The sequence below is a fragment of the Pelobates fuscus genome, chromosome 1 (assembly GCF_036172605.1).
Source record: "Pelobates fuscus isolate aPelFus1 chromosome 1, aPelFus1.pri, whole genome shotgun sequence".
Lineage (NCBI taxonomy): Eukaryota > Metazoa > Chordata > Amphibia > Anura > Pelobatidae > Pelobates > Pelobates fuscus.
The window spans coordinates 867746-880225 of record NC_086317.1 but is presented as its reverse complement, the minus strand read 5'-3'; the positions used below and the strand labels follow the sequence as shown (position 1 = coordinate 880225).

At 50.1% G+C, this 12480-nt stretch overlaps 1 protein-coding gene across 1 annotated transcript in view; it reads left to right on the top strand.

Moving 5' to 3' along the window:
- Positions 1-12480, top strand: part of WDR4 (WD repeat domain 4) — a 40086-nt gene that overhangs the window by 5238 nt on the left and 22368 nt on the right. The window contains exons 2-3 of the mRNA XM_063445526.1: positions 721-786; positions 11579-11719. Coding sequence (XP_063301596.1) covers positions 721-786; positions 11579-11719 — 207 coding nt within the window. The remainder of the gene's footprint in view (positions 1-720; positions 787-11578; positions 11720-12480) is intronic.

Below are 12480 nucleotides of genomic sequence, written 5' to 3'. Positions count from 1 at the left end.
GCATTTTTCCCCTTGTATGCTGAAACGGTCCGTTACACCATAGTGACTGTTATAGGTGGTACTGTTGTTGCCATAGTGACTGTTATAGGTGGTACTGTTGTTGCCATAGTGACTGTTATAGGTGGTACTGTTGTTGCCATAGTGACTGTTATAGGTGGTACTGTTGTTGCCATAGTGACTGTTATGGCTGGATATCTCTGTTACATAATCTGTGCAGAACGTGTTAAACAGCTAATTCTCTGTCTGTACTGATTTGTTTCCCCCGCTTGTGGGGTTTGAATACTACACCCTGCAGGGCAGAACTCTCTGTCGATTACCCATCAGCTGCTAGTCAATCTGCCCAGTCGGGAAGTCGTAATATTAGCGGACAAGGAGGCTGCAGTTTAAAGCGTTGTGGACAAATCCTGCTGTAAAAGAAGTGTTATAACGGGGGGCCTAATACTGGGGTACCCACACTGGGGGGCGAGGGGTGTTTGTATTCTCTAACACTGTCTGAATCCACAGACTGGATCCTGCTGTATAAGAAGTGTTATAAAGGGGGGCCTAATACTGGGGTACCCACACTGGGGGGCGAGGGGTGTTTGTATTCTCTAACACTGTCTGAATCCACAGACTGGATCCTGCTGTATAAGAAGTGTTATAAAGGGGGGCCTAATACTGGGGTACCCACACTGGGGGGCGAGGGGTGTTTGTATTCTCTAACACTGTCTGAATCCACAGACTGGATCCTGCTCCCTTCTTCTTGTTTGATTGCAGTTTGTTGGAGAAACCAGCCCCGATGCCAGGGTGAGTTACTCTATACTGCTTAAATAAAACCTCAGAAGGTGCTCCAGTTTCTCTTAAATTTACCATTAAAGATTTAGCAAATGACATCCAGTTCAGACAAGGCACAGCCATGGCACACATTGTTTCATGTCTCCTTCTCTGTATGCTCTCTATACTGACTGTGTAAAGGACAGAGCGTACAACAATGGCCGACAGGGAGCTACTATGGAGACGCCCAGTTACAGGACAGAGCGCATAACAATGGCTGACAGGGAGCTAAGATGGAGACGCCCAGTTACAGGACAGAGCGTATAACAATGGCTGGCAGGGAGCTAAGATGGAGACGCCCAGTTACAGGACAGAGCGTATAACAATGGCTGACAGGGAGCTAAGATGGAGACGCCCAGTTACAGGACAGAGCGTATAACAATGGCTGACAGGGAGCTAAGATGGAGACGCCCAGTTACAGGACAGAGCGTATAACAATGGCTGGCAGGGAGCTAAGATGGAGACGCCCAGTTACAGGACAGAGAGTATAACAATGGCCGACAGGGAGCTAAGATGGAGACGCCCAGTTACAGGACAGGGCGTATAACAATGGCCGACAGGGAGCTAAGATGGAGACGCACAGTTACAGGACAGAGCGTATAACAATGGCCGACAGGGAGCTAAGATGGAGACGCCCAGTTACAGGACAGAGCGTATAACAATGGCCGACAGGGAGCTAAGATGGAGACGCCCAGTTACAGGACAGAGCGTATAACAATGGCTGGCAGGGAGCTAAGATGGAGACGCCCAGTTATAGGACAGAGCGTATAACAATGGCTGACCGGGAGCTAAGATGGAGACGCCCAGTTACAGGACAGAGCGTATAACAATGGCTGACAGGGAGCTAAGATGGAGGCGCCCAGTTACAGGACAGAGCGTATAACAATGGCTGACAGGGAGCTAAGATGGAGACGCCCAGTTACAGGACAGAGCGTATAACAATGGCTGACAGGGAGCTAAGATGGAGGCGCCCAGTTACAGGACAGAGCGTATAACAATGGCTGACAGGGAGCTAAGATGGAGGCGCCCAGTTACAGGACAGAGCGTATAACAATGGCTGACAGGGAGCTAAGATGGAGACGCCCAGTTACAGGACAGAGCGTATAACAATGGCTGACAGGGAGCTAAGATGGAGGCGCCCAGTTACAGGACAGAGCGTATAACAATGGCTGACAGGGAGCTAAGATGGAGACGCCCAGTTACAGGACAGAGCGTATAACAATGGCTGACAGGGAGCTAAGATGGAGACGCCCAGTTACAGGACAGAGCGTATAACAATGGCTGACAGGGAGCTAAGATGGAGACGCCCAGTTACAGGACAGAGCGTATAACAATGGCTGACAGGGAGCTAAGATGGAGACGCCCAGTTACAGGACAGAGCGTATAACAATGGCTGACAGGGAGCTAAGATGGAGACGCCCAGTTACAGGACAGAGCGTATAACAATGGCTGACGGGGAGCTAAGATGGAGACGCCCAGTTACAGGACAGAGCGTATAACAATGGCTGACAGGGAGCTAAGATGGAGACGCCCAGTTACAGGACAGAGCGTATAACAATGGCCGACGGGGAGCTAAGATGGAGACACCCAGTTACAGGACAGAGCGTATAACAATGGCTGACAGGGAGCTAAGATGGAGACGCCCAGTTACAGGACAGAGCGTATATCAATGGCTGACAGGGAGCTAAGATGGAGGCGCCCAGTTACAGGACAGAGCGTATAACAATGGCTGACAGGGAGCTAAGATGGAGACGCCCAGTTACAGGACAGAGCGTATAACAATGGCTGACAGGGAGCTAAGATGGAGGCGCCCAGTTACAGGACAGAGCGTATAACAATGGCTGACAGGGAGCTAAGATGGAGACGCCCAGTTACAGGACAGAGCGTATAACAATGGCTGACAGGGAGCTAAGATGGAGACGCCCAGTTACAGGACAGAGAGTATAACAATGGCCGACAGGGAGCTAAGATGGAGACGCCCAGTTACAGGACAGAGCGTATAACAATGGCCGACAGGGAGCTAAGATGGAGACGCACAGTTACAGGACAGAGCGTATAACAATGGCCGACAGGGAGCTAAGATGGAGACGCCCAGTTACAGGACAGAGCGTATAACAATGGCCGACAGGGAGCTAAGATGGAGACGCCCAGTTACAGGACAGCGCGTATAACAATGGCTGGCAGGGAGCTAAGATGGAGACGCCCAGTTACAGGACAGAGCGTATAACAATGGCTTGCAGGGAGCTAAGATGGAGACGCCCAGTTACAGGACAGAGCGTATAACAATGGCTGACAGGGAGCTAAGATGGAGACGCCCAGTTACAGGACAGAGCGTATAACAATGGCTGACAGGGAGCTAAGATGGAGACGCCCAGTTACAGGACAGAGCGTATAACAATGGCTGGCAGGGAGCTAAGATGGAGACGCCCAGTTACAGGACAGAGCGTATAACAATGGCTTGCAGGGAGCTAAGATGGAGACGCCCAGTTACAGGACAGAGCGTATAACAATGGCTGACAGGGAGCTAAGATGGAGACGCACAGTTACAGGACAGAGCGTATAACAATGGCCGACAGGGAGCTAAGATGGAGGCATCCAGTTACAGGACACAGCATATAACAATGGCTGACAGGGAGCTAAGATGGAGACGCCCGGTTACAGGACACAGCATATAACAATGGCTGACAGGGAGCTAAGATGGAGACGCCCAGTTACAGGACAGAGCGTATAACAATGGCTTGCAGGGAGCTAAGATGGAGACGCCCAGTTACAGGACAGAGCGTATAACAATGGCTGACAGGGAGCTAAGATGGAGACGCACAGTTACAGGACACAGCATATAACAATGGCTGACAGGGAGCTAAGATGGAGACGCCCAGTTACAGGACAGAGCGTATAACAATGGCTGACAGGGAGCTAAGATAGAGACGCCCAGTTACAGGACAGAGCGTATAACAATGGCTGACAGGGAGCTAAGATGGAGACGCCCAGTTACAGGACAGAGCGTATAACAATGGTTGACGGGGAGCTAAGATGGAGGCGCCCAGTTACAGGACAGAGCGTATAACAATGGCTGACAGGGAGCTAAGATGGAGGCGCCCAGTTACAGGACAGAGCTTATAACAATGGCTGACAGGGAGCTAAGATGGAGGCGCCCAGTTATAGGACAGAGCGTATAACAATGGCTGACATGGAGCTAAGATGGAGACGCCCAGTTACAGGACAGAGCGTATAACAATGGCTGACAGGGAGCTAAGATGGAGGCGCCCAGTTATAGGACAGAGCGTATAACAATGGCTGACAGGGAGCTTAGATAGAGACGCCCAGTTGCAGGACAGAGCGTATAACAATGGCTGACAGGGAGCTAAGATGGAGACGCCCAGTTACAGGACAGAGCGTATAACAATGGCCGACAGGGAGCTAAGATGGAGACGCCCAGTTACAGGACAGAGCGTATAACAATGGCTGACAGGGAGCTAAGATGGAGGCGCCCAGTTACAGGACTGAGCGTATAACAATGGCCGACAGGGAGCTAAGATGGAGACGCCCAGTTACAGGACAGAGCGTATAACAATGGCCGACAGGGAGCTAAGATGGAGACGCCCAGTTACAGGACTGAGCGTATAACAATGGCTGACAGGGAGCTAAGATGGAGGCGCCCAGTTACAGGACAGAGCGTATAACAATGGCCGACAGGGAGCTAAGATGGAGACGCCCAGTTACAGGACAGAGCGTATAACAATGGCCGACAGGGAGCTAAGATGGAGACGCCCAGTTACAGGACAGTGTATAACAATGGCTGACAGGGAGCTAAGATGGAGGCGCCCAGTTACAGGACTGAGCGTATAACAATGGCTGACAGGGAGCTAAGATGGAGGCGCCCAGTTACAGGACAGAGCGTATAACAATGGCCGACAGGGAGCTAAGATGGAGACGCCCAGTTACAGGACAGAGACTATAACAATGGCTGACAGGGAGCTAAGATGGAGGCGCCCAGTTACAGGACAGAGCGTATAACAATGGCCGACAGGGAGCTAAGATGGAGGCGCCCAGTTACAGGACAGAGCGTATAACAATGGCCGACAGGGAGCTAAGATGGAGGCATCCAGTTACAGGACAGAGCGTATAACAATGGCCGACAGGGAGCTAAGATGGAGGCATCCAGTTACAGGTCAGAGCGTATAACAATGGCTGACAGGGAGCTAAGATGGAGACGCCCAGTTATAGGTCAGAGCGTATAACAATGGCTGACAGGGAGCTAAGATGGAGACGCCCAGTTACAGGAGAGAGCGTATAGCAATGGCTGACAGGGAGCTAAGATGGAGACGCCAGTTATAGGTCAGAGCGTATAACAATGGCTGACAGGGAGCTAAGATGGAGACGCCCAGTTACAGGAGAGAGCGTATAGCAATGGCTGACAGGGAGCTAAGATGAAGACGCCCAGTTACAGGACAGAGCGTATAACAATGGCTGACAGGGAGCTAAGATGGAGACGCCCAGTTACAGGACAGAGCGTATAACAATGGCTGACAGGGAGCTAAGATGGAGACGCCCAGTTACAGGACAGAGCGTATAACAATGGCTGACGGGGAGCTAAGATGGAGACGCCCAGTTACAGGAGAGAGCGTATAACAATGGCTGACAGGGAGCTAAGATGAAGACGCCCAGTTACAGGACAGAGCGTATAACAATGGCTGACAGGGAGCTAAGATGGAGACGCCCAGTTACAGGACAGAGCATATAACAATGGCTGACAGGGAGCTAAGATGGAGACGCCCAGTTACAGGACAGAGCGTATAACAATGGCTGACGGGGAGCTAAGATGGAGACGCCCAGTTACAGGACAGAGCGTATAACAATGGCTGACGGGGAGCTAAGATGGAGACGCCCAGTTACAGGACAGAGCGTATAACAATGGCTGACCGGGAGCTAAGATGGAGACGCCCAGTTACAGGACAGAGCGTATAACAATGGCTGACGGGGAGCTAAGATGGAGGCGCCCAGTTATAGGACAGAGCGTATAACAATGGCCGACAGGGAGCTAAGATGGAGGCGCCCAGTTACAGGACAGAGTGTATAACAATGGCTGACCGGGAGCTAAGATGGAGACGCCCAGTTACAGGACAGAGCGTATAACAATGGCTGACGGGGAGCTAAGATGGAGACGCCCAGTTACAGGACAGAGCGTATAACAATGGCCGACAGGGAGCTAAGATGGAGGCGCCCAGTTACAGGACAGAGCGTATAACAATGGCTGACCGGGAGCTAAGATGGAGACGCCCAGTTACAGGACAGAGCGTATAACAATGGCTGACGGGGAGCTAAGATGGAGACGCCCAGTTACAGGACAGAGCGTATAACAATGGCTGACCGGGAGCTAAGATGGAGACGCCCAGTTACAGGACAGAGCGTATAACAATGGCTGACAGGGAGCTAAGATGGAGACGCCCAGTTACAGGACAGAGCGTATAACAATGGCCGACAGGGAGCTAAGATGGAGACGCCCAGTTACAGGACACAGCATATAACAATGGCTGACAGGGAGCTAAGATGGAGACGCCCAGTTACAGGACAGAGCGTATAACAATGGCTGACAGGGAGCTAAGATGGAGACGCCCAGTTACAGGACACAGCATATAACAATGGCTGACAGGGAGGTAAGATGGAGGCGCACAGTTACAGGACACAGCATATAACAATGGCTGACGGGGAGCTAAGATGGAGACGCCCAGTTACAGGACAGAGCGTATAACAATGGCTGACAGGGAGCTAAGATGGAGACGCCCAGTTACAGGACAGAGCGTATAACAATGGCTGACGGGGAGCTAAGATGGGGACGCCCAGTTACAGGACAGAGCGTATAACAATGGCTGACAGGGAGCTAAGATGGAGACGCCCAGTTACAGGACAGAGCGTATAACAATGGCTGACAGGGAGGTAAGATGGAGGCGCACAGTTACAGGACACAGCATATAACAATGGCTGACAGGGAGCTAAGATGGAGACGCCCAGTTACAGGACAGAGCGTATAACAATGGCTGGCAGGGAGCTAAGATGGAGGCGCCCAGTTACAGGACAGAGCGTATAACAATGGCTGACAGGGAGCTAAGATGGAGACGCCCAGTTACAGGACACAGCATATAACAATGGCTGGCAGGGAGCTAAGATGGAGGCGCCCAGTTACAGGACACAGCATATAACAATGGCTGACAGGGAGCTAAGATGGAGACGCCCAGTTACAGGACAGAGCGTATAACAATGGCTGGCAGGGAGCTAAGATGGAGACGCCCAGTTACAGGACAGAGCGTATAACAATGGCTGACGGGGAGCTGAGATGGAGACTCCCAGTTACAGGACAGAGCGTATAACAATGGCTGGCAGGGAGCTAAGATGGAGGCGCCCAGTTACAGGACAGAGCGTATAACAATGGCTGACAGGGAGCTAAGATGGAGACTCCCAGTTACAGGACAGAGCGTATAACAATGGCTGGCAGGGAGCTAAGATGGAGGCGCCCAGTTACAGGACACAGCATATAACAATGGCTGACAGGGAGCTAAGATGGAGACGCCCGGTTACAGGACAGAGCGTATAACAATGGCTGGCAGGGAGCTAAGATGGAGGCGCCCAGTTACAGGACAGAGCGTATAACAATGGCTGACAGGGAGCTAAGATGGAGACTCCCAGTTACAGGACAGAGCGTATAACAATGGCTGGCAGGGAGCTAAGATGGAGGCGCCCAGTTACAGGACACAGCATATAACAATGGCTGACAGGGAGCTAAGATGGAGACGCCCAGTTACAGGACAGAGCGTATAACAATGGCTGACAGGGAGCTAAGATGGAGACGCCCATTTACAGGACAGAGCGTATAACAATGGCTGACGGGGAGCTAAGATGGAGACGCCCATTTACAGGACAGAGCGTATAACAATGGCTGACAGGGAGCTAAGATGGAGGCGCCCAGTTACAGGACAGAGCGTATAACAATGGCTGACAGGGAGCTAAGATGGAGACGCCCGGTTACAGGACAGAGCGTATAACAATGGCTGACAGGGAGCTAAGATGGAGGCGCCCAGTTACAGGACAGAGCGTATAACAATGGCTGACAGGGAGCTAAGATGGAGACGCCCGGTTACAGGACAGAGCGTATAACAATGGCTGGCAGGGAGCTAAGATGGAGACGCCCATTTACAGGACAGAGCGTATAACAATGGCTGACAGGGAGCTAAGATGGAGACGCCCAGTTACAGGACAGAGCGTATAACAATGGCTGACAGGGAGCTAAGATGGAGACGCCCAGTTACAGGACAGAGCGTATAACAATGGCTGACAGGGAGCTAAGATGGAGACGCCCAGTTACAGGACAGAGCGTATAACAATGGCTGACAGGGAGCTAAGATGGAGACGCCCAGTTACAGGACAGAGCGTATAACAATGGCTGTTAGGGAGCTAAGATGGAGACTCCCAGTTACAGGACAGAGCGTATAACAATGGCTGACAGGGAGCTAAGATGGAGACGCCCAGTTACAGGACAGAGCGTATAACAATGGCTGACAGGGAGCTAAGATGGAGACGCCCAGTTACAGGACAGAGCGTATAACAATGGCTGACAGGGAGCTAAGATGGAGACGCCCAGTTACAGGACAGAGCGTATAACAATGGCTGTTAGGGAGCTAAGATGGAGACTCCCAGTTACAGGACAGAGCGTATAACAATGGCTGACAGGGAGCTAAGATGGAGACTCCCAGTTACAGGACAGAGCGTATAACAATGGCTGGCAGGGAGCTAAGATGGAGGCGCCCAGTTACAGGACACAGCATATAACAATGGCTGACAGGGAGCTAAGATGGAGACGCCCGGTTACAGGACACAGCATATAACAATGGCTGACAGGGAGCTAAGATGGAGACGCCCAGTTACAGGACAGAGCGTATAACAATGGCTGACAGGGAGCTAAGATGGAGACGCCCAGTTATAGGACAGAGCGTATAACAATGGCTGACAGGGAGCTAAGATGGAGACGCCCATTTACAGGACAGAGCATATAACAATGGCTGACAGGGAGCTAAGATGGAGACGCCCGGTTACAGGACAGAGCGTATAACAATGGCTGACAGGGAGCTAAGATGGAGACGCCCAGTTATAGGACAGAGCGTATAACAATGGCTGACAGGGAGCTAAGATGGAGACGCCCATTTACAGGACAGAGCGTATAACAATGGCTGACAGGGAGCTAAGATGGAGACGCCCGGTTACAGGACACAGCATATAACAATGGCTGACAGGGAGCTAAGATGGAGACGCCCAGTTACAGGACAGAGCGTATAACAATGGCTGACAGGGAGCTAAGATGGAGACGCCCAGTTACAGGACAGAGCGTATAACAATGGCTGACAGGGAGCTAAGATGGAGACGCCCAGTTATAGGACAGAGCGTATAACAATGGCTGACAGGGAGCTAAGATGGAGACGCCCAGTTATAGGACAGAGCGTATAACAATGGCTGACAGGGAGCTAAGATGGAGGCGCCCAGTTACAGGACAGAGCATATAACAATGGCTGACAGGGAGCTAAGATGGAGACGCCCGGTTACAGGACAGAGCGTATAACAATGGCTGACAGGGAGCTAAGATGGAGACGCCCAGTTATAGGACAGAGCGTATAACAATGGCTGACAGGGAGCTAAGATGGAGACGCCCATTTACAGGACAGAGCGTATAACAATGGCTGACAGGGAGCTAAGATGGAGACGCCCAGTTACAGGACAGAGCGTATAACAATGGCTGACAGGGAGCTAAGATGGAGACGCCCGGTTACAGGACAGAGCGTATAACAATGGCTGACAGGGAGCTAAGATGGAGACGCCCGGTTACAGGACAGAGCGTATAACAATGGCCGACGGAGCTAAGATGGAGACGCCCAGTTACAGGACAGAGCGTATAACAATGGCTGACAGGGAGCTAAGATGGAGACGCCCAGTTACAGGACAGAGCGTATAACAATGGCTGACAGGGAGCTAAGATGGAGACGCCCAGTTACAGGACAGAGCGTATAACAATGGCTGACAGGGAGCTAAGATGGAGACGCCCAGTTACAGGACAGAGCGTATAACAATGGCTGACAGGGAGCTAAGATGGAGACGCCCAGTTACAGGACAGAGCGTATAACAATGGCTGACAGGGAGCTAAGATGGAGGCGCCCAGTTACAGGACAGAGCGTATAACAATGGCCGACGGGGAGCTAAGATGGAGGCGCCCAGTTACAGGACAGAGCGTATAACAATGGCTGGCAGGGAGCTAAGATGGAGACGCCCAGTTACAGGACAGAGCGTATAACAATGGCTGACAGGGAGCTAAGATGGAGGCGCCCAGTTACAGGACAGAGCGTATAACAATGGCTGACAGGGAGCTAAGATGGAGACACCCAGTTACAGGACAGAGCGTATAACAATGGCTGACAGGGAGCTAAGATGGAGACGCCCAGTTACAGGACAGAGCGTATAACAATGGCCGACGGGGAGCTAAGATGGAGGCGCCCAGTTACAGGACAGAGCGTATAACAATGGCTGACAGGGAGCTAAGATGGAGACGCCCAGTTACAGGACAGAGCGTATAACAATGGCTGACAGGGAGCTAAGATGGAGACGCCCGGTTACAGGACAGAGCGTATAACAATGGCTGACAGGGAGCTAAGATGGAGACGCCCAGTTACAGGACAGAGCGTATAACAATGGCTGACAGGGAGCTAAGATGGAGACGCCCGGTTACAGGACAGAGCGTATAACAATGGCTGACAGGGAGCTAAGATGGAGACGCCCAGTTACAGGACAGAGCGTATAACAATGGCTGGCAGGGAGCTAAGATGGAGACGCCCGGTTACAGGACAGAGCGTATAACAATGGCTGACAGGGAGCTAAGATGGAGACGCCCAGTTACAGGACAGAGCGTATAACAATGGCTGACAGGGAGCTAAGATGGAGACGCCCAGTTACAGGACAGAGCGTATAACAATGGCTGACAGGGAGCTAAGATGGAGACGCCCAGTTACAGGACAGAGCGTATAACAATGGCTGACAGGGAGCTAAGATGGAGACGCCCAGTTACAGGACAGAGCGTATAACAATGGCTGACAGGGAGCTAAGATGGAGACGCCCAATTACAGGATACAGAGGTGTAGATTTCTAGATTTTAATATTTGTTTTATATTGGGGTAAGTAAAATGATATTGAAAATCCAGGGTAATGACAGTAGCCCATTTCAAAGAGGCCGTGTATGTTAATAATATAGACATGCATTTGTTATATGACCTATTTGGATTATTGCATAACCCCTGAAGTTAGAAAAAGATTCACTCGCTTTGTTTTCCCTGGTGCGCCGGTCTCCGAGATCATTCATTCTGCTGGGAAGCATCGGGAGATTAGTGTGCATATCTGGCAAATTAAGTCAGTGCATCTCTGTGGGAAGCGTTCAGCGTCTCTGAGCAGTGTGTGTCCTGCAAAGATTACAGGACCGAACCCAGGAAGTCCCTCTGGTAGCTATTGGTGATTGATTGTCCGACTGATAGACAGCAGAAATAGCGTTTACACTGCTCAGCCTGCAATGATTGGCTCCATGTTAGTGTAGTGGTGCTGATGTCTATTGTGTCCATTTAGGGGTGAGTAAATGGGGATCTGCCTGTTCTTTATCTCACCCCTTTTCTCTGTTTCCTGCTGGTTAATTTGTGTTTGTCATTCTTCTCTTTTTCGTATATCTTTACACCCATTGCAGACAGGACTCCTCTGAAGCAGTTTCAGATCAGATTCTTGCAGCCGCGTTCTCCCCGTCCGGAGAATTCTTTGCTGTGACTGATGACCGTAAGAGGCTAGTTTTGTTCCAAACCCAGCCAGCCTGGGAGAAGGTGAGCGTGAGGTGAGGTGTTTGCTATAGTGAGTGTTCACTCACTGCATTTTTTGATTTTAACCCCTTAAGGACCGGACTTTTTTTGCGATGTTGTACATTTGCGACCAGGCATCTTTTTGACACTTTTGTGGTGTTTGTGTTTAGCTGTAATTTTCCGCTCTCTCATTTACTGTTCCCATACAAATTATATATTGTTTTTTTCAGGACAAAAGGGTCTTTCTTTACATACCATTATTTATATAATCTCATGTAATTTAATTTTAAAAAAATGAAAAAATATGATGAAAAATTGAAAAAAATATACGTGTTTTTTGAATTTTATGTGAAAAATCTTTTACTCATCTACAAAAGCGAATGAAAAAAACTGCTAAATAGATTCAAAATGTTGTCCTGAGTTCAAAAATACCCAGTGTTTACATGCGTTTTGCTATTTTTTTGCATGTTATAGGGCTATAAGTACAAGTAGGATATTGCGGTTTCAAAACATACATTTTTAAAATGTATCAATAGTGACATTGTAACACTATTATCTGTCATAAATTGCTAAATAACACCCCACATGTACATATTTTTTTTAAAAGTAGACAACCCAGGGTATTCAATATGGGGTATGTCCAGACTTTTTTAGTAGCCACTTAGTCGCAAACACTGGCCAAAGTTAGCGTTCATATTTGTTTGTGTGTGAAAAAAGTAAAAAACTAAATTGAACGCTAATTTTGCCCAGTGTTTGTGACTAAGTGGTTACTAAAAAAGACTGGACATGCCCTATT